Source organism: Phaethon lepturus, unplaced genomic scaffold (genome assembly GCF_000687285.1).
Source record: "Phaethon lepturus isolate BGI_N335 unplaced genomic scaffold, ASM68728v1 scaffold22611, whole genome shotgun sequence".
NCBI lineage: Eukaryota > Metazoa > Chordata > Aves > Phaethontiformes > Phaethontidae > Phaethon > Phaethon lepturus.
In genome coordinates, this window is record NW_010517306.1 from 36,416 (window position 1) to 61,962 (window position 25,547).

Consider the following 25,547-nt stretch of genomic DNA (forward strand, 5'->3'; position numbering starts at 1 on the left):
TTCTAAATATAGCTAATTTTTGATGGTGCTACCCAGGACTTTTCAGGGACTTTGCATGTTTTGGTCTGCTTCCTGAGATTGCCTTTTGTCGCTCTGCCAAGGAGTGAGGTTTACATTTAGCTGTAATGAGTGACCAAGTCAACTATCACGTTCTCCACTGTGGCAGTTTTTCATGGCATACATCTGCCAGTAAGTTAAGTTTGTTAAAAACACAGTATTAGTTATGGGACTGCATTGTAGAAAAAGAAATGGCAGAAATGCATTTGCACATTAGATAGCTATAATAGTCTTATTCCACAAGCTTCACACTGAAGAAAAACACACTAACATTGAGTTATAGGTCCTTCCTCTTGTATAGCCACAGTATTAACTAGTTTTTGTAGGAACAGTTTCTGCAACAGACTTAAATCTGATGCTGATGCTGCAGTACTGTGTGCTCAAGAAAACAGTGGGTGAGCCAAAGGCAATGGTACTTTTTTAGTCCTGAAGAAAAATAAATTGCTCAAAAGGTACCTATAAATCCTTATTGTCATGTGAATATTCTTTGTTTCACTTAAAGAAACAGAAGTAGAAGATTTCTGGTTTTTTCAGCCCAGTCTACTGCTGTTGGCACAATGTCATGTAATAACTTTCATAAATTCACTGAACTGTGTCTTAAAAAGCAGAACCTCACAACTTTAAAGTAATGCTTCTTTCTGTTTAAAACCACAATTCCCTTTTAACTGAATCAGTGTAAATGGAACAAAACTACTGTAATTGCAAGCACTGGGGAGAAAAGTGCTACAGATATCTCAATAAGTATTAGGAGAGAGAGTAACAGCTGGGCAGCTGTTTGCATAACTAAAACTTACAAGGTTGGTTGTATATTTGCAGGATTTCATGCAAATCCTGAGGCTTTTCCTTCCTCTGATTAAACATGAGCAAAATGGAGTAAATCCTTTTACAGTTGATCTGCTGCAGCTAAGCTCTGCAACTTCCAAACATTGGTAAAACCTGTCTTATATGTAATGCAGCTGTAGCTGTGTTCTCAGACTTGGAGACTGATTCCCAAAAACTGTAAATTATGGTTCCCCTATTACAGACCTGTGAGTTTTTCTAGAATGGATGTCACTTGCAGATTTTTAGCTATAAATGGAAAGAAACCCTTTGAATCTTTCAGGTCCACTCCATTTACTTCTCTCTTTTTTTTTTCTTTTTTCACTGAATTACTGTTATTCTCCTTCTAAAAAGAGACTTGTTTGCTCTATGTTTATCTGGACTTGTTCCATTGACAACTGTATTCTTCATTACCCACCTTTTTTCCCCTCATTTTCTTTGTTTCCTCATACTGTTTCCTGTTTGTTCCTCATTGTATTGCATTTACCCACTGGACAGGGTAGCCTCCCAGTCCAAAATAGGATGGTTGCAGATCAATCTCTTTACCACACTAGAAACAAATCCAAACAGTTTGGTTGTTGTTGAGTAACAGGAGGTTTGAAAAGCTGAGAGTAGCTTTCACCTTGGACCAGCATCTCATTTAGAGCTTAGGGCATGACTCAATTTTATATGGCCTCCTTTATAAAATCAGACCCAACCCACCCAAATGCATCCTTTCCTCTGCCTCCCAAAACCAGCAGCAGGTTATGAATAGCAAGCTCTTTGTGTCACAAGAACAGGAATTTAGAGGGTTATAGATTATAACGTAGACCTGCTCTGAAGTCTGCCCTTCTCTCATACACAATGAGATACGAAATACATGCTCAGGTTGCTATTAGCCCTTCTTTCTTAGCACTAAGCGATGCCTTGCTAATAGACATTCAACTATAAGGCTGATGGTGAATGATGGCTGATGCTGTGGCTCAGCAAGCCCCTCCTGCTATCTGTACAACTCTTTCTAGAAGATACATTTTTAGGAATTAAATTCTGTAGGAAGAGCTGACTGCCTCAGGTGAAGCCCAGATTTGCTAGGAGTACCCATTCTTTGATTCTTCTTCCTAGCCCTCTGTTTTGGAGAAGAAAAAAATGTTGTGACACTTTGCCTTAGTGTGTATATCTGTTTAGTCTATAAGATGTCATCAGTAAGGATGACTTTTGAGACCCTTGGCATGGACCCATAACATGTGAACACGCAACACAGGATGGAGCAGGGAAACTAAGGGACGTGATTCTCCTTACTGAAGCAGCTTTCATACTGCAAACTACAGTTCTAATGACACTCACTCCATGCAGCTTTGTGTGATATTGTCCCAGATTTATGGCTGGTGATTTCCTGAAGAGCTATTTGGGTAGTCTGTGCTTCAGTGAAACAACTTTCATATGTCCTGTAACAAATCCAAAAGTGTAATGGAGTAGGTCATTTGTCTTGAGTTTTAACGTGAAACAAAATGATGTAGTGAGCTTTTTTTCTTCTCTGTGGTGGGGGAAAAACTGGCTTATATTCAACTTGGATCCCAGCTTTCTGGTTTCTGAAGTCACCCCTGTGGAGATGATGTTAGACTTGTAATGCTGTCTCACACAGCATACAGCAACACTGCCTTAGTGACAGTAAGTAAAGCAAACTAATGTCTTCAGCTTTGTTCTAGTCCATTTTAATGTACTATCAACAGCAGAGATTGCCTAAGCAAAAAAAAAAAAAAAAAAAAATTGGGAAAGAACTAATCAGATTTATAGCTCTTGTAATGTGATTTAGCTGCTAGAAATAAGAATAATATTACAGGACCAGAACACTTAGACCACCAATGTAAGGAAATCCTGGTCCAGTGATTAGGATGCTAGCCTTTTTCAGGGGTGTTTTGGTAGCAGTTTTTCTTGGCTACTCAAACGTACTGGATAATACAATTTTATGTCTGTTACTGGCCTTCCCAACTGGTTATGCACTTAATAATTACTATTTTCTCTCTAGTGACCATATCTATCACATCTAAGTCTCAAAAACATAACTAGTTTACCACCTAGAAAGGATTTAGTCACTGACAAGAAACCATCCCACTTGATAGGCAGCGGGAATGCTTTAGACAACTCACTGCCCAGTAGACCTCAAATGCATAATGTACCTGGGGCTGTTTCAACAAAAACTTCACTCCTTCCTCCAGCACTGGCACATGTGTTTGACGGGTGAACACTGAGAGCTGCCGCGTGATGTGGGAGGAGGATGAGCGGCAAGAATGCTTTGTACTGAGATGAGTGTTGCTGCAAGCTTGGTTTGCAGAATAGCTCACTGGTCTCACCCAGCACATTGCTGGCCTTGATGCTCTTGGGGATCAGCCCCGGCATAACAATCAGAGTTTCTTAAATGCAAACGTCAATAATACACAGCACTCCATGTTTTCTTCTGGTTTCAGCTTAAATTACTGTCTATTTAAAAGCTTAACGCTGTTCAGGAGACCTGAGCGTTTTCACACAGCAGTGTGAAAACACAAAATAAATTAGACCCCTTCAAAGCATGTTGTTTGGTTATTGATGGGTCACAACCATGCAATGCAGATATGATTCTCTAATCATTTTGATCTGCCATGTAAATGAACATGGGAATTTTCTCCTTAGTCCACACCCTTTTCTCTTAGTGACCGTGATTATGTTGTGGTAGTGACATTAAAAGTAGGATGGTTGTGGGTGAAAGATTTCACTTCTATTAAAATCACAAACGTTTCTTAAATGATGTCTCTGCAGGTGGATGGAGGTCTGCTTGGAAGAAGAGCTGCCCCCAACTACAGAGCTGGAGGAAGGCTTAAGAAATGGTGTTTACCTTGCCAAGCTTGCAAAATTCTTTGCCCCTAATGTGGTGTCGGACAAAAAGATCTACGATGTGGAGCAGGCACGCTATAAGGTAATAACTTTTTCAGTTCTCTCGCCGACAAGACAAAAAAAATAGTGTCTGTCTTCTGACTCTGAAAGATACCCAAGCGTGGTCGGTTAACTTTCTGCATCTCCTTCATAAGGCTGTCAGGACTAGATGGAAGACACACAGCACTAAGAAGCCAGATGCTAAGTTAGAAATATTTTACCCTTAGAAAAACTATGTTAGTGTCACTCAATGTTTTTAAAGCTGAACAAATTATACTTCTGGCTCCAGGGAGAACATGAGCTTTACCACTTACACAATGATTTCTCATTAGGAATAGGAACCAAAAGCACGTCAGTAATTAAACTTCATAACTATTCTGAATTTTTCTCATTTTGTATGGGAGGATATTCACTTCATTAGGTTTGTGTGTTTATTTTACCAAATTTGACACTGAGAAACAAAAAACCAAGCTACAAGTAATTAAGCTTAGCTTGCTAGCTGTGCCAGCTGTTCATTAACTCCAAGATCCTCAATAACATAGAAATATATATATGCATATGCAGTAGTCCCACTATGGAATGCCTTACCTCAACAGGTAAAGGGGACAGAAAAAAAATTGAAATCGACATTTTTAAGGTGTAAGCACTGGCTGTTGTTTGAGACTTGAGAAATTAAGCTGTTCTAGGTCCTATATGGTTAAGAATACTGATTACATTTAAATGCTTCTCTTGAAAATGTCCAAAACTTGAGTTCAGGCTTCTTTTTACCCTGTTTCCTTCAAACAAAGGAAAACTCCCTGAACTCAACTTCAGGATATAAAATTGGGAAGCAACAGGAGGATCAATAACTAGACAATTTGCTTTATGTGTTTTTTATCATCTTTTCCTTCTATGTTTCCAATAGAGATCTGGCCTTCATTTTCGGCACACTGACAACACTGTCCAGTGGTTAAGAGCAATGGAGTCCATTGGTCTGCCTAAGGTAAACCTTTAAATTTTAGTGAAGAAACTGACTCAAGGCACTGTCTCACTGGGATCCCCTTCCATCTGCTTGAGCATAAATGGTTGCTTACTGTAAGTCTATGGGCAAGGGGTAATTTAGGAAACAAAACTGAAGAGAGGGTAATGCTGAAAGCAGTGGCGGTTATGTGCTGCTGCTGTGTACAAGTGCTGTGGGTTGAAAAAAATTCAGGGTGCTTCTTCTGTGGGAAGACAGATGGGCATGCTAGCTTTACCTATATTTTATTGCTAGTACAGTCTCTGGGGGCCTAAAATGAATATGGTTTAAAACAGAAAACGTAAATATTTGCTTCCTTTAGGTTACTACCTCTCATCGTGTCTCTTGCTGCCTCTTCCTCTTAATGTACATCCCAGTTTCTCTGCCTCTACCCTGTTTCTAGACTGTCCTTGTACACTCCAGTACATCTGCGTGGCTATGCTGCTGCTCCTCTTCTGCCAGCTTCTTTCTTGGGCCACCTCTCATATTTATCTTCCTCCTTGCTGGTCTTCACTTGTCATCTCCCCCCTCTGCTGCTGTTTCTGGGCACCAGTGAGTCTTCTTCAGATGAAAATCCTTTAAGTAAGGGCTGCGTGGAAACACCTACTCTGCTTGTTTGGACATTTCAGCACCCACACAATCCCGGGGAGAGCAGCAGCTGCCCCGGGGTGCCTGGGTGGGGGCAGGCCCAGTGTTACCCCATGGGCTGTGGGATCGGGCACAGCAAGGATGTTCAGACAGCTGCCTGCAGGGCTGCAAGGGCTAGTGGCCGGTCACTGCGGGCAAACTTGCTGCGGGTGCCCACAAACAGAAGGGGGTACCTGTGACTGCCATCAGAAATGCAGTAGAGGTGAAGGGGGTCCTGCCTCCCCAGGTCAGGCTTTTTTTTTTGGTCTCACTTGAGTCCTCTGTTCTGCTGGCTGTTTGCCACCCTTCCATCCCTCCTCTGAAAAGTTCTGCTTCTGTTGTGAGGGATGTTGTGAGCAAATGATAAAGAGGGCACTGTGCTCGACCTAGTCTTGTCCTATTAACTGTGGGACGGCACAGCTCCGAGTGCCCGGCCTCGGCTGGAAGCATGCTGCCAACTCTCATGGTTAGCTAAGTCTTTTATTTTATTTTTGTGGAGAAACAGTGTTTAGTGACTGGGACGAAGGCCAGGAACAAATTAGTGGTAGAACCAGAATTGGAACTTATGATGTGACTTTTTGGCGAAATTGCTTAATATTCTTCTCTCTGAATATCTTTCTCTGTAAATGATGTATTCACACAGTTAGGGGTGCTGGCAATTAGAATTTTGCATTTTTAAATCATACTTGATAAATTTGGTTTGCAACGGGGTTTTGCAAATTGTAACTGCCTCCCAGGTTTTGGATATCTGTAGGAGGACAAGCCCTACTGGCTGTGCTCATGCAGAAGGACCTTTGCTAAAAATATTGCTGAAATGCTGTCTGCTTATCTTCCTTTTTCCCCCTTTTATTAAGTAGCTTTTATGCTTTATTAAACTCTTCCTTATGAAAACTACTGATAAAGTTGAAATAACGTCACAAGAGACTTGATTCATAACTGTACAGAAGTAGCAGCTAAACTTCTGTAAGTTTAAGGTATGGTTCTGCAGAGAGCTCATGTTAGCTGCTTTTCTGCTCGGTAATATTCTCCTTTAACTGTGTTCTTTGTTTTATAGATCTTTTATCCAGAGACTACAGATGTCTACGATAGGAAAAACATTCCTAGGATGATATATTGCATTCACGCTCTAAGGTAACTGGTGATGGGAGTAAAAGTTAAACTAACTGCCAGATCTAGGAGTGTAAGTCTTGAAATGGCTTTAGGGTAGCCAGTATATCAAAATCTGTCAGAATTTACAGGTTCATTAATTTAAAGTTGGAGACAAAAGTCCAGCTTTGTCAGGACTACTGGCCAAATTATTTTCAAAATAGAAATGAAGGACTATTGAATTTAGCACAGACATCCTTTTCAGTGAGTGCGCTCCCTCACAAAAGTGCACGCAACATTCCAAAACACATACTGCAACAGAAACCAAGTAAATGAACAAAACCTTAGTGAAACTTTAGTATAACCATGGGGCAGACGTGCTGATCAGAGTGAAAATGATGAGGAACTGGCATCTTTCTGTCCCAAAAGAGGAGCAAATAATTACTGTATTCTGAGGTCAATCGTGTAAAAATTCTCCTTTTCCAACCTTTTATAGTTCTGAGCAACTTGATTTTGAATGTAAAGTCAGGAAAGCCTTGATCACACCACTGAAGGTAGAGCTTAAATTTTTTTGTCCTGCCTTAATTAAGGATTGTCTTGATGTTTAGCACTAAAAGTAAGGAACATCTGCCTCGTGCCATCGCTGGTGGGGGGGGGGGACAGTGGTGTTGGCAGGCAGCTCCTCCCTAGTGTGGCTCTCCCAGCTTGTTTCCTGCACATGGAGGCCTTTTCCTTTCATTACTTTCTTGCATACTAGGCTTGGAGTGAACATAATTAACTTTTGCCCCAAACTCTCCTTTATGCTCCTAATGGTCTTCTAGGGCACATCAGCTGCTCCAGGGCTATAGGTCAGAAACTATTCAATACATGCTGTAATTGAAAATTTTTTAAGTTCTAATGCTTGAAATGATGTGCCCACTCTTGCATTCTACTATGTGCACTCACTGCCAATAAATAGGGCATACTTGAAAGTTCATATTTCTTTCAAATGCTAGATGTTTGAAGTTGACAGCCACATTTGGGGTTTTTTGGGTCATCTTTGATAAGTGTTGCCACTTAAAATCATTGTGCCTGGTATGATATTAACTGGACGGTATCACCAGGACTGTTTGCTGGTAGCTTTCATGTAAAACTTGGTAGTGTGGTCTGTTCTGTCAGCAAGTGTCTTGTGTAAATTTGAAGTGATTTCCTGAAGTGGACACACTGAGGCTCTGACATTAATCATATCAGACTGACATGGTGGGCTGCATGCCCCTCTGGCCATGTTATGGGCTGACTCAGATGTTTTGCAGGAGGTGGAAGAACACAATGAGGTTTTCTGATATTTGTTTCCTCATGAATAGAGAAGGACTTAATCAACTGTCGATTTGAATGCTACATGAACAGTAAACCCAGCTGTTAGATACAGTCTTAAGACCTGCCTATTGGTTGCAGTGGTAATAACTCTTGAACAGAGATTTGAAATGGGTTGACCCTTGGTAGAAGTTTTCCTTTCTCCATCTTGACGTGCCTCAAGATTTATGCCAGTATCAGAATTGGTCTGTGTTGTCTTAGCTTTCACTTTGAAGTTTTTCTTGTTTAAATTACTTTTCCTTGCTGCATATAAACACAAAGCTATACCTTTGTACTTACAAGCTATTATTATAGAAATGGACTTCATATCAAATGTATCATGCTGCACTGAAGGGGAATAAGCCTGCAATGCTTTCACTTATGATGCTTTCACTTACGATGCTTTCACTTATGATGCTTTCACTTATGATGCTTTCCCATGATACTGTAGGACCCTGCGCCTGCATCCCATGAAGGCCATAAGAAACGATTGTTGACCTTAACTTATTTCCATGCTTTTTCCTAAGATCCATGTTGTAAGTCCTTCACTGGAGCCTTTCAAATCAAACTCCAGTGTCAGCATTGAATGGCACAGAGCCTACACTGAAAAAAGTCCGGGAAACAACAGAATTAAGGACAGGGCACTTGCTTGGACAGCAGCGCTCCCAGCTGGGTTGGCAGCAGAGGAACACTGAGCTGCAGGAGTCCAGTTCTGTTCCCCTTCTTCTGTTGTAACTACCGACCTGCTGGTGTCTGTCCCCCAGGCTACATGCCATGCACCCCATGGTACTCTCTGGGTTTGTCAGAGCATCTTCTCTAGGGAATCAATGCAGGGTTCACTGACCCTGGAAAAGTCTGTGTCCCTGTTCTCAGGGTCCAGCACCTCAGCATCTAGAAACAGCAATTGCAAGCAGGATTTTCACCTTTGCAGCTAGCTGTAGCATATGCACATCACCACTATATGAAGAATCACTTTTGGGTTTAAATGCTAAATTTTAATGCATCTTGGAGCGCATGCCCAAATTTTAAAGCCTTATAACTTGGGCAAGTTGAGCACTTTCTCAGAGAAGTGAGAGATTGACCTATTTCCCACTCTTTCTTAGTTGTTAAGTCATTACTCTGAAGCAACATGATTCCTGAACTTTCCAGCAAAACTATGTAAATTTAACACAGATAGGATATTTCGTTATTCCCATTCATGGAAATCCTGAAGCCATCTTTAGCTGAGATTTTTCCTACACGGATTAATTTATGCACAGTCAGTGTGCATAATTTAAGTGCTTAAAGTTGCTAAGTTTATTTTAATTGCCCCTTTAAGAAGCATGAAATAACCTTAACTGCAGGTAATAGGAGCAAAAAGCTCCGTCTATCCAAAGGGTCTATTTAACATCTGAAATGTTAACATTTCACAGGGAAAGCCTTTGATTATTTGCAGTTTTGCTGATCTTTGAGCTGCTAGAGGGCCTGAAGATAGACAATGACTCTAAACTCAATGGTTTAAATGTATTTTTAGGATATGTCCTGGTCCTTCTGAAGTGAAGACTATTGCACTTACAGTATGTGGAACAACTTGCTGTCAAATGCAGCACTGCTCTGGCCAGGAAGGAATGACTTAACAGACTTTCTAGACTCCTGTTGAATATAATTATCCTCTTGCTTTTCTGTTGTAGAAACATTGATTCTTGAAGCCAGGCTTGAAAAATACAACGGCATACTTCTCATTTCTTGCACAAAATGTGAAGTTTTTTCTTGTGAAAGCCTATTTGGGTTTGGTCCTTAACCTAAATGAGGTTAAGAACTGGTTCATTTAAATTAAGATGCTAATAGTGATTCTTTTTCATAAGTAGCAGTGCTTATGAGATTTTTTTTCCCTGAAAAAAATAAGTTTTCAAATGATCTTTGCAAGCAGAACAATGCTACATCTTGGTCAAACTATCCCTCTGAAGCTGGACAGCTTACAAACACTGTTTTTCTAGGAAGCGGTAGAATAACAATCATATGTTTTTTAAAAACAAAGTACACTATTTTCCGATCTGTATTTTATGGCATGTTATACATGAGCTAAGCTTAAAGCAAGACCCAGAAACCTCTGGCTGACATGAACTGCAGTTCTGCACAGGCAATGCAAAGGGAACTTCACCTGAGAACTAGCCCTTCCCATTTCTTTCTCCCCTGCTCCTGATGCCTCACATCCAGCTTTCTTAACCCAAATCTCCCCTGGTTTTGATTTTATGTGGGTTTCCTGAGGTTCAAGTTACACTAAAAAACCATTAGGTGAGCTGTATCTAGTGAAATTGAACCTTAATACATTGTAGAAGCATCTTGGTGTTCCCTGCAAGACTTGAAGCACATTTTCAGCACCACCTGGTGGTTAATAAGTTTATCCAAACAAAGTGTAGGAAGTAATGCATATAGCTCAATATCCTCCTGGAACTGCTGTACAGCAAAAATATGGGTCTCTAATGTTCATATCCTTTTTTCCCCCTGTCTTTTTATTCTGGTGACCCCCCCAAAAAGCCAGTATAGCCCTGTGATGCTGCTGATCTCCAGAACTGTTTGTATGACACCCAGCACTTCAGCCAGAACTGTGTCCCTATCTCAAACTTCAGAGTAAAATCTCTTTAAAAGCCCACAAGGAAAGACTTGCAGGCAGATCAGGGTAATGGAGAGACCTGGTTCATTACTATTGTCATGTGGGTTTTTTTTCTGCTATAACTTCTGTTTAAGACTGCTTTGAAAGGTAAGAATGGCAGCAGCAATGATTTTGAGGGACTGCAGCAGCCAAGAGTGTCATTCTACATGAGATGTGCTGTTGTGTCCATCCAGGTCATGACAGTGCAGAGGCATAGCTGTGGTAGCATGGTAAATGAAATGCTGATTCTGTGTTCTCTGAAATAAATGTGACAGCTACAAATACTTGCTTTGAAATATCATCCTGTAATTTCCTAATAGCAAAAAAAAAAAAAAAATCCAAGAACAAAACACAAAAGGGAAATGTGTCCCTCTAGAAACAAAACCCCCAACCCACAATGCACATTTGCAATGTATGAAGTTGGAGTGAAGTCATTTAAATAAGAGATCCAAAATAATCCTTTTGGAGGAATACGTTATTTAAGTCTTGTTTCTAAAATCTACCTTTTGGATCCGAGCTTGCAAAACTCCACTTGTTTATTGGATTTCACTGATTAATTATACAAACACTAGTCTTCTGTTTTTGTAGATAAATACATGCCTTGTGTTTTGAAGATATTGAGAATATGTATGTACTCAGCTGTTTTTTTAGATAGTATCCCAGAGCTTTAGGAATAATGAGTATAGGTATTTTTCATACTATACTGAAAGAAAAGTATTAGTTCCTGCATTTTAAATTGAGCTTACTTTATTTTCCAAAAGCTAAATAGTTAATGACACAAATATATTTGAGATGGGCTTGGGTGGACTTACAGGTCCTTTTCCCGCTACAATTAGTAAGAAGGATGTCAGTGATTTGTGTGTCTTCAGAAATTAACTACAGGGATGTAATAACACATGTCAAAATAGCACATAGATACAAAGTTATAAGTTGTACTGATGTGCATTCACATATTGTTTGTTCTTTTTTTTGGCCCAGTACTATCTTATGAATTTCTTTGATTGTCTTCCACTAAGGTTTTCTACTTGTTGACACATCTGCTGTGATCTGAGATACACTGACAGTGCCTCGCTCTTAGAGACGCTTCTTTGAAACTTCAAGTCAAAAAAGACTTGTCTTTCTGTAAGATGTAAAAATACAGCATAAAGAAAACTGTACAGTTAATTTGTTACAAATTGGCTCATGAAAGTCAAGGGTTAAAGGACAAGCTTCATAAAAGTGTTTTTGTCTTGTACAGAAAGCAAACACCTCAACCACATACAGGACTTTAAATGCTAATTTTTTTTTTTGCAGTTTATATCTGTTCAAACTTGGATTAGCACCACAGATCCAGGACCTGCTGGGAAAAGTAGACTTCACAGGTAAAAACTCCTTATTTAATCATATGTTGGTTTCTTTACCGAGTAAATCTGCTAACATTGTACATACTTTCTGTTATGGTCTTTCTCCTCCCGCAATGTTGTTCTGAACACATCCTAATTAAATAGGTGGGAGGCTGCTATTTTTAATGAATGTCAGTCTCTGAAGAATAGAAGGGAGTCAATTTGCATGGAATATTTGTCATATCTTAAATTCCTTCAAAATGGGGAGGAAAAACTGCTAAAAAGCCTTGGCCACAAGCGCTTTCAAAAACATTGCACCACTATTTGTAGATATAGTGATTCATAAAGAAATTCTTCTGCTTTTGTCCTGATAATATTTCTTTTTTTTATGCGAACAGAGGAAGAAATCAGCAACATGAGAAAGGAACTAGAGAAGTACGGTATACAGATGCCATCTTTCAGTAAAATTGGTGGGATTCTGGCCAGTGAATTATCAGTGGATGAAGCTGCGTGTAAGTGTGGCTCTTGCTCTGTTTTCTACTGGATAATTTGACAGAACACTAACAAAATATCTTCTGTGTTTCAATTAATCTATTTTGCTACCTCTTAATAAATAACAAGAAAAGCAAGCAAGTTTTCACTGACTATCACATTGCATCATTGCTACAAAACCTCTTGCAATTTTTCAGTCTGCATTTTTGAGCATCTCCATTGAACCATGGAAATGTCTCAAGAAATCGTAACTTCAAAAGGATGAGGAAAGTTGCACACATTAGAATGGATCTTCTTTTCCTAAAATTTTAACAGAACTTTCATGCCCTGTTAGCATCGTCTCTGTAGAGGTTTGCTGCGAGAAACTCGCCTTGAGCCATTTGCCTGCAGAGGAGCGCCGGGGGCCGAGCCGGGCCTGGCTATCAGAAGCAAAGACCTCATACAATCTTTTGCATGGGCTTCATGTTTTGGTAGCTACTGCTCCTCTAGAATGAGTTGAGCTCTGCGAGTGCCTCTGTGCACCATAGATGGCCATGGGAATAAGGTCTCTTCTCTGTGAACAAGCCTCCTTCCCATGTTGGGCTCTTGCAGTTTTCCTCAAACACCTGATCAGGTTGCTGTGAAGACATGGCACTGTTCCAGTTCGACAACTCTCTTGTGTAGGGTGGTGCATACATGGAGGAACCACTTGCCTCCATGGACAGCTTTTGATCTGTCTGAGTGCTGGTGTGTTACCATGGTAGAGCCCTGCGGGAGGGTGTGTCCTGCTGGTGCATCCCAAAGAAGCTTTTCCTTTTCAGGGGGATTGATGCACAGTTATAGTCTTTGAGTAAGTCTTCAACAGCTTCCACTCAATAACAAAACTAAATGCTTTTTTGTGGCCCAAGCTTATCCATTTGTAAATTGGGGGGCGGGGGGGGGTGGGGTGTGTGTCTCCATTTCAGTTTATTTGTGGAATGAAGTGACAAATTAAAAAAAAAAAAATTGCTTGAACTTAAATGACATGAAATGAAGTTTGTCCACTTAACTCCATACTTGAGCTCTAGTCATTTTGTTCAAAACCCTAGCCTTTTTCCAAGGGGCAAACTGAAGAACAGAAGGTTCTTGAGTATGTTCAATGCCACCGTGGGTCATTGATGCAAACCAGTTACAGATACAAACTGCAGACCGTACACAGGGCACGGGAGAGGGGGAAATAAAGGCTGGGTTATAATTAAGTTCCATTGCAACTTTGTTAAGCCTTGCAAAATAGCATCATTGATACAAGCTGATTCATGATGTTACTTAGTGTGCTGAAATGTCCAGACTTTAACTTAAAACGAGTTTGATTCATGTTTTCTGTGTTGTGTATTTCGGAGCCTGCTATAGCTTAGTATATGCATGCTTCTGCAAACCTAGCTCTTAAAATACTGCTTTTGGATGTGAGGGTAGTTTGTCTCCTTTTTTAGCAAATCTTCAGAGATTTAGTGACTACGAAGCACTTTTCCAGGGAGCTTCCTTCCTTCCCTGAAGATGAAAGGGCTGCAGCTTCCTTCTCTGAAAGCTTTTTATAGTGTGTGTAGGGTTTCCTTCAACGTCTGAAGTGTTTTCAGTCTTCCATAGAAAACCAGGGTTTCCTGATGCTGGTTCTGCCTCTTTGGGCAAGGAGTCTGCTGTAGATAACAAGCCTGGCCCCAGAACAGGAAACATCTGCTATGGGAAGCATCACACATTACTGAGGTTTGACATGGAGATCCTGCCAGAGGAAAGGGTCTACCACTCTGCTTCTGAAACAGAGTAAGCAAAAGGAGATATAAAGCGAAACAACTGCTGATGCCTCCTGCTGTGGTGTCAGCAATAGTAGAAATCAGTGTGCAAAGAGTAAGTTTAAGTGCTTTCAAAAAGCTTAAGAGCTTTCAAAGCAAGCTTATTCTGCAAGTAACCCTCTCTGTTTTCTCACTGAAAAGAATGAAAGAGTAGTTTAGAGGCATGGAATAACAACCATGTTTCTCACTGTCTGTCTTGGTAGATGGGTTCCCAACATCCATCAATACCTGTTCATATCTCCTACCTTTTGACTACTTTTTTGCTAGCTCCATTTACATCAGTGAGGCCTCTTACACAAATGTGTAAGAGATTATGTCCTTCCTACGTATTGTGTTTTATATGAGGAGGTGGAGATAATGTGTGTGTCTAAACTGCAGTCTTCTCTTAACCCATTGCATTTGATTTGGGTGTTCATAGAATCACAGAATGTCTCAAGGGACCCATAAGGTTGATTGAGTCCAAGTCCCTGCTCCTCACAGGACTACCTAAAGCTAAACCATATGACTAAGAGTGTTGTCCAGATGCTCCTTGAACTCTGACAGGTTTGGTGCCATGACTACGTCCCTGGAGAGCCTGTTCCAGTGACCAACCACTTTCCTAGTGAAGAACCTTTCCCTCATGTCCAATCTGAACTCCACTGTTTGTAGAGTTCAGTGTCAATGGAACCAGTGTGTCTTTCTGCTTGCTTCTCCTCCATCATGTCAGTTGCTTATGTTTTCCCTCTGATGTTGTGCTGAACTGAGCTAGAGCAAAATAATCTTAAAATAACTTTCTAGCATGAGTTTAATAGTAAGCAGTGGATAATGCACCAACAGCCAGCCAAGTTCTTCCAGTAACTGCCCTCTCTGAGAATGTGTAGCTTCACTTCATGCTTCATTTTACCCACATTGAGTTTCCAGTGGTCTGCTCTTCTCTTCTACTTTCCTAAATTTGTACAGCCCTTTGCCTTTCTAAAAATGGAGATTTCCTAATCAATGACAGACGTGTTTCATTTCTTTCATACCCTGAAAGAAACTGAAGACTCTACACTCAGATATATAGACCCCCAGTTAAGCTTATACAAAAAAGTGCTTTTCACTAAATGCTTTTCTCCAGTTTAGCAAAACCATATAAGGCCAAGTAGCAAGTAAATACTGATAGAATAAGGAAAGATGGCATTCATGTTTCCCCTCACACTTCTCATTGGTGGCATGAAAGTAAATCCTAGCCAAGATGCTAGATGTGATGATAAATGGGGAGCTGCTGTGTTCCTCCTTTGGGGTAGGGTCCAGATAAATGTTTATGAGGAATTACATTTTTATATAGCAATGTCTGTGAAATATTTGAGATGGATGTGCCATCAGACAAATGTTGGGGTTTCTTTGTGGCATGAAGATCTAGATAAACTGTGGCTCTAGAGAAAGCCCTTCATCTAGAATGATCTCAGGGCCAAATATGTGCAGGGTATACCTGGGAGGGGTGTGTTAACCATTACTCCACACCTAATTCAGCTGCAAGTGATTTGATTTTGTACATTCATGTAAATTTGCTGTGTGGAAAAATGAGCATTTCCGACTCTTAAATAATCTTGGAGCCAAGTGTTTATTTAGTAGTTAAAGTTTTCTTGTTTTGTTAAAGGAAAGGTTTAACCCTTAAGCTGGTCAAAGGCTGTAGCATGTCCTATGATGCTTTTTCCCCTTTTCCTGTGCAACAATGTTTTGGGAACCCTGCAAAGCTCTTTGGGTGTTCTTCCCTCCCCTGCACTCCCGTTTGAAGTTTGCTGTCCTGTGGCTTTGCAGGTGACAGAAGTAGAGACCGTTACATCACTGTCTCCCTGGTCCCCCAGCTGCTCATGGACATCCCTACTTAGGAAAACTGTTCATCCCAGACAGGCTTAGAATGTGGTACGCAGGGCTGCACCCTGCCTAGGGAGTTTAACTATGTTTTCTGGGACAAGTTGCACGGAGTTTGAATTTCCTTATTCTTGTGTAGTAACTTTCAGATATTCTTAGTTTAGACAATACTTTCGTATGTTTTGTATCTTTATGGACACAAAAGAAGCTTTAACTAAGATGAAAACAACTGACAATGCTTTCAATTCCTGCATATAATTGCCTCCTAAATTACATAGGAATTGAACAATAAAGTGTAACTCATGTTTTATTTTCTGTCAGTAAAATAGTAACCCTCAGTTGTGAGAAGGGTGAACATGGGACAGACAGCAATGTGCTACCTTTGAGCAGACATTGAGTGCTTTTGTTGCTGTGATCTAGGGGAAACATTAGGTATGGGGTGCTTGAAGGGGAATATGTAAATTGTTGAATGCATATTAAACACTTAATTTCAAATAAATCAGAAGAAATGGTGACAGTATTAATGATAAACCAACAGCAGGAACATGTGTGTGAGGAGGAAGGCTTCTCAACCTGGTGTTCTGAAAGTCCCCCCGGTGAGGTGCGGGTCAGTCCCGGGGAATCAAGCTGAAGGAACTGAGAACTTGCATGTGGCAGCTGGACGAATGGGCAGGAATTGGATAAGCTGCAGTTATTCCTGATTGCACACACATACAAGCTGTTGTTCCTTGATTCTTTTACTGCTACTTGTATTAATAGAATTACTTTTTGTCTTGTGATAACTACTAAGTGATTTCCTGTTGATTCCTGATTTCCCTAGATTTAATTAAGGAAGTAATATTTCTACTGTCAAGCACATGTCATTGGCTTTTTCTTTTAAAAAGAAGCCTGGGGTCAAGCAATTAAAAGTATTTGAACTGAATATGTTTTGCTTACTGAAATTTTGGGTTATGGTTTTAATTCCAGTGCATGCAGCAGTAATAGCAATTAACGAAGCTATTGAAAAGGGAATAGCTGAGCAAACCATTGCAACTCTGAGGAACCCAAATGCAATGCTGCTAAACATCGATGAGGAACTTGCACAGGACTATCAAAATGAACTCTTTGAAGCTAAAAGGAGAAAAGAATCAAATGCAAGACTTAAGGTAGTGGTATTATATTGACACTCCTTGTATACATGTCCCTTCATATTGCTTCTCATGCTGCAGTATTACCTTTTTAAAAATTAACCTAATTTTTAAAATTGGTGCAATTGGGGAAAAAAAACACTTTTATGCTAAATAAGATAAATAAGGTAATGTTACAAGCTGACAGCCAATTTTATAAGAATGTGATTACTATGAATATGATGTAACTTAACGTTGACCGAAGGATTAAATACCAGAAGACTAAAAACAAAAAAAGACTGGTTTCCTCTATCAACTGCTTTAGAAAAAACAAATTTTCTATTTTAAAAGTTGCCAGAAGATACCTGTAAAGTATAACTTCTGCCACAGATCCTTATTGTGAATTTATTTGCTTTGTTTTTTACACAAGAACTAATGCTTTCTGTAGTTGAAGAATTCTACACTATATGTACATGGCTATTATACTGGAAGTAGAAAATGCTTTAAATATTGCTCAGTCTGTTACCACAAAGTGCTAATTTCTTTGGTTCAGGTGGTCAACAAATTTCTTTACAACATACATCCAGCAAATATTTTGGCTGATGCAGTTTTAGTGACTCCCACTGATAGCTTTTCTCTTTGCAAAATTTTTCTGTGTACTAGCAACAATTTTGTTTTCTTAGAACGGCACAATCTCTGAGGAGGAGAGAGATGTCTATGAGGAGCTGCTGACACAAGCTGAGATTCAAGGCAATATCAATAAGATAAACAGTAAGCCATTCCGGATCCTTATGGAAGTGTGCACGCAAAACTTATCTTCCAGATTCCAGCTGAACATGATTTGAATCCACAGGAACATACAAAATATTTCTGCAGAAACTTATAAAATACACAGAAGTAGCTAATGTCTGTCTACAATAGTTTTTTTCTTGCTGCTCTTTCTCTACTAATCTTTTGGGGGGCTAATGTCTGTGTTTGTGTTTTTTGCTGAAAGGATTCCTCAGTTCAGAATCGAATCATTTATTGCCTGCTCTGTTTCCTTAAGTCTGAGTTCCTTTTGTGCGCAGAATACTGTAAATTTTGACCCCCTCTTCTATATAGGGCTGAAATTCATTCATAACCTCCCAGTTAGCTGTGGTTGAACTGCTCCCACATGGGCTCCCACAGAGCCAGAAACTCCCTTCGTAGGATTGGTCTCAAAACAGATAATCCTCTAAAGAGAGATAAAGAGATGAAACTGCTACTCCAGCTGGCTTTTACAAAAAGTGAGATGCTGACAGCAATGGACTTTTTCCACAAAGGCGTATTTGCTGTTTCTGAGCATTGTTTTCATTTCAGTTCACATAGCTTTAGTCCAAGTGAATGAGGCTATTGACCGGCAAGATGAAGTGGCGCTGATGGCAGGTTTGAACCATCCTGCTCTGAGCCTACTTGAAGTTCTGCCACAAAATTCCTCATGGTACCTATTGCAATTGTGTGATTCTAAAGAACAGAAAATGCAGGTAATTGAATGGAACGGGTACTACGCATCAGTTTGCTTTTTTTTTAGCTGATTTTAATCCAGTGAGAAATTGGCTTTACCTTCAGCATCACTTAATGAAAAAGTTTTATAAAGGTTTTAGAATAACTGATGTACTAATTGACACTGAAGTAGCTGCATTTGCTCTGAAGAGCATGATGCCTCTATAAGTAGTTACTAAGATATAAGAAGAAAATTTGAGATAAAGCAGGGAGCCCCTAATGCTATGTTGGCTTTGAAAATGAGTTATAACGTAAGTACAACAAAAGGTAATATTGAATCATTAACAGCAAATGAAAAAGTCAATTGGGCTTCAAGGTGAAAATCCATCATTTTGAGTAAGATGAAAATACAAGGAAAGATTAATGCTGTGTTTATTGTGACATTGTATTTGTGCAAGGGATAGTACAATCAAATTCTAGTGTCCCATCAAGGGTTTTATCCTTAATCTCCCATCAAATTTAAAAGTATAATTACATCTTTTTTTCTGATCTGTTAGATAGCAGGGGTTCCAAATATGCTCGACAAAAGTGAAATACAGAAAGAAGTTAGTGTTGCCAATGCAGAAGCTGAGGCTCACAAACTTAGTGAGTAACTGTTTTAATACTCATTTTTTTACCATCACCGTTTAATTATGTTAAGCTGATGAGTTGAATCCACCATTCCATGCATGTAAACAAGGTTTCTCAAACTGAAACCATATGAGTTTCATTTTATTTTTGTAACTGTTCTTCTCAGTGTCACAATTGCCAAGTCACCAATCTGTGCTGCATTGGATATACTCTTTTTATCTATAAAGTAACTAATGCTTTTTTCTTTGAATAATTTGAGCCACTGGTAAACACATTGGCTAAAACTGAAGACAATGCATGGCTTGATGGCTTGAACAAATATTTATCAGAACAAATAAATCATCATGAACAAATATTTATCCCAGTCTTCACTTGGGAGTGATGAACATCCTTGTAGAATTAAAATAGAACAAGCACATGGAAGAACATTTTGCAGTCACATCTCAAAGGAAAATTGTTATCACTTTTAGACACATGTATCTAAATCTAACCTGTTCTTAGCCTGCTAAGACTGTCACAAGACACAAGTTATAGTTTCTAAAAAATATAGTTAAGGGGGATCTAAATTTGCAGAGCATGTATTGCAGCTTTTGACTGGAAACTTCTTTGCTAGGAAGTTCAGCTTTGGTTAAACCGCTGTCATTTTATGCTACATCTGGGCATGGCTTAGTGGCTGTTTTGTCTCTGGTGGTATTTCCAATGCTTTGAATCCAGGCTGATTGCTTTTGTAATGTGACTTACAGGTTGTACTGTGAGGTCAACTTAAGCCAGAAGCTAAGTTTGACTTACTACCTCAAAAGTTAGCCTATTTTGAATTGGTTAGGCATGGTGAGCAGTACTTTAGAGAAAGGAGTTGCTTCTTAGTAAAGGAAATAACGGGGGGAAATGTGATGTAGGAAAAGCAGTAACAGCAATCTGGAGAGCAACTTATTTCTTATGTTTGGTTTGAAAAGGAAAAAATAGTGGGTTTTGTTATTGGATGTGAACAATGTAAAATGTGTTTTGCAAGTTGCATGCTCAGTCCCTGAATTAGAAATCAGTAGCTTGGTTATTGGCTACAGAGCAAGTCCAGTCCATTTGTGGACTCTGACTCTTTTCCTCTTTGCTCTTTTCTCTAAAAAAGCATGCATGCCATAGCTTTGAGAGTCTTTGCTTTTTCTAACCTCAGGAATAGCCAACAGAGAGCACCTTCAGGAACAACATGGCGCCATATGGCCATGCTTCAGAGCAATTTAAATGAGAAGTGAAGGGCTTGTTTAGGTGGGCATGGTTATTTAGAAAGGTTTTCAAAGTGTTTGTGTTGTATAATAAGATCTGAGTGTTGCTGCATGCATGAACTGTGGATGGTGTCTGCTATACAAGCAGTCTTGTAGAGATCTGAGCAGTCAGTGGTGACTAAAAGCATTCCCTGGTTAATAGTACACAGAAAAGCCATAAAATAAGACAAAGGAGACGGGGGTTATTTTGCTGATGGAAATGGCATTTACATAATTGTCATTCTTTACTCCACACACATGCTCTAGCCTTCAAGTTTGTTTCCCTTTGCGCAAGACCAGAGGGGTCCCTTGTACCAGGTGTTCCTGGGTGTGTCCTTGCCTAGGTTTCCTTAGACTTGGCTCCTCCGGGTGTGCAATTATGGTGGCTGTGACTAAGCTAAGGGGTGTTGTAAGGTGTCTGCAGCTGCCAAAGTGGGAAGTGTTTTTCAGCACTTTTCTGCTGGGGTTCAAACCTCTGCTGAAGTAAGTTCAGCAAAAAGTAAAACAGGTGAGTTATTTGGTTACCAAAAAGTATTATGCTCCTCTATAGTGGTCAGTTTAATTTGAAATTTGAGCTCTAGAGAAGGGGAAAATTTCTAGATGGCAGTGCTTGTGAGGACTGACTTCCGCACTGTTAAGCAAACAGGTGATGGCATGCAGAGGAAGTCCTAGAAGCCATAGCATATGGTTTTCCATCAGTTCAGCCTCTGAAAATCCCAGCCCCCCTACATGCTCGGCTAATTTCTACCAGGCGTCCTGAAATGGACAATAAAACTGTCATTGGTGTTGCGGGACAGACTTGTTCTAGCTAGCCAAGGTGGGTCATGTGGAAAGGAGGAGGCAAGGGAGGAAGCGCGGCACAGAAGGAAAAGGAGTGTTTGGGGTGAAGCAAGACTGGGGTGCCACAAGCAGGCCCAGGAGGGATGTTAGGTCTTTCCCTGTGCTAGGATGGGGTCAGCAGCTTGTTTTGGATTAAAGGTACAATAAACAGTCATTAATGTCTAAAAGTCCAGAAACTTCAAAGTCCTCCAGTCCATTATTTGCTGCATACCTTTGAACAGGCACTGGTTTTGCAACATTCAGCAGTTGTGTCTTGAAGAATCTCACACAGATATGTGTTTTCTCTAATGACAGCAAATAATATTCTTTGGAATAACCTAATTGTCATCTAGATGGCATAAAGAACAAACTTCACATGAAAATTAATAGGCTTTTCTTTCCCTGCTGTTCTCTAGAACTTATAGCAGTTGACAATATCAATACTGCAATTCGTAACTGTGATCCTAGTAAAACACTGCTTGCACTGATGAAACCGGAGGCGCAGCTGCCTGTTGTTCACTCATTTGCTGCTGCTGTCTATCAGACTGAGCTGTTCAACCTCCAACAACAGAATGCTGTGGTAAGAGTGAAAAGCTTACGACCTGCTCACTGATGTTACATAGTCAAACGATGAAAGAGCACAAACATAGCATGTTGTTGTGTAAAATCAGACTTAATTCTCTTGCCATGGAGTTACATATTGCATGACTGGTTTTGGTTGACTAGGCAATACTGAATCACAGAATTTGTTTCTTGACACACTTTGCTCTGGCTGAGCTCTTGTGTTGCAACGAATCGACTGACAATTTTTAATTGTTGCATGCTCTTAATGAGGACTAACTCTGCTTTATATATTGTGTAGAAAAGTAATCCCCTGCTATGAGGGTAAGACCAGAATAGATGGGACTGTGGGGCAAGAGAAGGAAAGGCTGAAGGGATGTGTAGCAAACCCAGTAAGCTCTACCAACAGTGTTGTGTTAGTCTGACATGCCTGCAACTAAGAAATTTGCCAGGCTTTTTAAATCAAATTCATCTTCTTGGTGGTATCCAGACTGTGTAACTCAAGTTCGTTACACTGCTTATTTAGCTTCCTGACTGTGGTACATTATTGTCCTACAGAACTACCTGGCACATGATGAACTGTATATTGCAGTAGAAATGTTGTCAGCTGTTGTGTTGCTAAACCAGGCCTTGGAAAATAAGGACATCCTAACGATAAAGAATCATCTCAGAAACCCATGCATTGGCTTCAATAATCTGGAAGAGGAAAACTTTCAACGGTAAAGGTTCATTTTGTCTTGTCTGGATGAGACTTGGCAGCTTCTGCAAAAGGATAAGTAGACATTTTACTAGGTGGGCTGTATTGCGGCTATGAAGTGAAAAGAGCTGCGAGATAAACATCTGTGTTCTAAGTTAATAAGGGGTAACTATTGCTGGACTAGTTGTGTATCTGTAAGTATAAGCAATCGCACAACCTCAAATGCTTGAGGACAGAGGATGTGTGAGGTGCAGGGAGAATATCCTCAGAAAGCAAACGCTGAGATCTGACAAGAATTTTTGCAGACACTAACACACGAACCAACCATAACTGGAAACTGTTAATCAGTAACCTCTCTGCAATACTGAAAGATCTTTGGAATGAGGTAGTGTTTAATGTCTTAGGGTCCAGGAGGTCCCTTAAACAATGTCTAACTACCTTTTCTCTTGAGAATTGCAAAGGTCTGAAAAACATAGCACAGTCCTGCTTGCTAAAAAGCAGAGTACAACACTGTGGTACATGTGCATGTTCAATGTTAAATTATAACCTTCACTCAGCTGCCAGCTGTTTGCACTGCCACATGCCTGACTTGTCACAACCATGTGCTGCTACCTCTGCAATCTTTTGTGTATCTGCAAAAAAATATCAGGCAACACTATGACCTGAGACCCCAGCGTGTAGGGGAGAGCGTGGGGGCATGGGCCGGTTCTTGCCTCTTGGTCACAGGCAGTGGAAACCTCCCCATGCGGCTGGAAGGCATTACTAGGCACAAGGGACAGCAGTGGCAGAAGATCTTCACCAGGCTGCCAGGATACATGAATCTGAGAACAGCTCTTGCTAGGTGTCTCAAAGCTGGAAGGAGGGCAGTCAGGATAGGAATAAGAGGCCAATGTTTTGTTCAGAGCGCAGAATGCTGTAAGATGGAGCAAAATTAATCTGCCACTTGGCCTCTCCTAATGTGAGATGGTGCCTGTGGGCAAGAGAAGCAACATTATAAATATACTGAAATGGGCCCCAAAGTGTTCAACTGCAGCATTTTTGGCTATGACCTGATTTTTAGATTAAGCTGACAGTCACTGTAAATGAAACGCTAGGAATTAGTTGGAATGGAGTATAAAATAAAACTTTATTATGCCATTATGTAAATCTGTGCTGCCAATCATATGTTGAATATTGGAGGAAGCTTTGATTGCACAATACCAGAAGGAATACAGCAGGGCTAGAAAAAATTCAGTGGGGGAGGTGGTGTTCAGTGACTTTCTGCCGGAAGAGACAAACTTGTTAGGTCTGTGTTTCCTTGAAGAGAGGATTTGAAGGAAATACAACATACATCTGTAAAAGTGTGCATGTTGTGGGGAAGGCTAATAAGTTGTTAGCTTCTCGTATAACTTTAGTTTTTATTTTCTTATGAGAATTGGAGCAAGGAAAGATTGGACACTATCAAACATCAAGTTTAAAATTTATTAAGGAACTACCTTCTCACAAAACACTTAAATAGTGGGACTCATCTCTCAAGAAGATACAAGATTTCAAATTAGAGTAGATAATGCAGCACGTTTGCAACTATTAAAATGATATGTAGCCTCCAGCTTGGGAAGCCCTTAAACACAGGCTGCTGAATGCTGGAAGGGCAAATCAGAGCAGAAAATTATGATTCTCTCCTGTATTTTTTTTCTGGCAACGATTAATTTCTCAGGCTTCTGCTGGAAATAAAAGACAAGTATTTGATCTGACATAATGTAGCAGTTGTATACTTGATTAAGGAATATGAAAATTATTTTACTTATGTATACATGAGTTTACACTACAGTGCGGGTTTCCAGCTCGTCTTGATCTGTGATCCTTCTAAGAGCAGACACAGGCTACAGGGTCTGTTCTTGAAGGACCTTGAGTTGTGGGGAGAGTAGCATCACTTTTTATGCCATTCCTCTGCCCATGGCACATCATCCTGAGCATGGAGATAGCAGGAGGGGCTGCTGCCTGATGCTAGGGCAGAAATTCTTGCCTTTGACTTGTTGTAGCAAGAAGGCGACTGTAGTTTCTCCCAAATTTATCTGTAATGCCATACAACAAAGTGTATATCCAGTGTATGTATTACCACCAACCCACATTGCCAAGAAAAGTGCTCTCAATTAGTGTACAGGGCCATTTTTTGAGATCCTGAAATGCATGCCTAGAACCAGCAAGGCAGCTTGCATGTCTATATAATTCCTGGCAAGAGATGAGTTTGTCTGAAATTCATTCACTGAAAAAAATATTAGGCACTAAATGATGGATGATACATCTGACTAATTCTTTATGGCAGTTTATCTTGTGTATGAAATACACTTATGTATTTTATATCTTCTTATAGTTATGCTGATACACTATTGTCTATTAAGTCAGAGGCTTCATCTCAAGGCCAAGATTATTTAAGCTGGAATGATATCCAGAACTGCATTGACATGGTTAATATGCAAATTCAAGAAGAAAATGAAAGTAAGTAATTCTTCCTCTACATCACGTGCAGAGATAACAGTCTGGTCCTTGGTACATAAATTTCTGTGCTAAATGGCCTTGTACAGAAACTCTTCAAGAGAAGAGCATTAAATAAGTTTGAACACTTGTTGGTCTTTAAAAGTCCTTGAAGTATTCCTGGTTACGTTTTAGCTGTCTGAAAGATATCATAGGGTGACTTCTATGGTGTTACAAATGCCATGGTTCTGCCCACCTGGCAGTATCTTTCAGTATTTGCACTGGATGGTCTTGTTTTGAGGATTTGGCAGTAGTATAAGCAAAGAGCTTATTGGGGGCTAGGGCAAGAAATTCCAGGCAAGGTCCTGTGGAAAGGAGGTTTTTAACACTAAATGGCTTCGAAGCCCTTGTTTTTCACAAGGGAGTTAGTAAGAGGTTATGCAGTGCAATTATCTGTCCTCCTCTCCTTTTAGGTAACTTGACTGCCTATCTGAGAGTAGCTTCTTGTGCCCACTTCTTCTAATATAAATGGATTTAGAGTTTACTTTTGAAGCTGAATGTAACTTCATTGCCCTAAAAGTGTGGGTGTTGTATTAAATGGGTTAGCTCATCACTTGGGCTTCAAAAATGCTAAAGGACCAAGTTTCTCCACTGGATATAGAAGTATGATTCCCC

The 25,547-nt window shown here is 40.0% G+C and overlaps 1 protein-coding gene across 1 annotated transcript; it reads left to right on the forward strand.

Moving 5' to 3' along the window:
* Positions 1-3,648: 3,648 nt before the first annotated feature.
* On the forward strand, positions 3,649-24,896 carry LOC104627937 (ras GTPase-activating-like protein IQGAP1; the record flags this gene model as incomplete). Its single annotated transcript, XM_010296353.1, has 12 exons — positions 3,649-3,805; positions 4,667-4,744; positions 6,441-6,517; positions 11,730-11,797; positions 12,157-12,270; positions 16,855-17,036; positions 17,678-17,765; positions 18,333-18,496; positions 19,013-19,100; positions 21,577-21,740; positions 22,280-22,440; positions 24,772-24,896. Coding segments are annotated over 12 exons (1,466 nt in total), but the record flags the coding sequence as incomplete, so codon positions are not given.
* Positions 24,897-25,547: the final 651 nt, after the last annotated feature.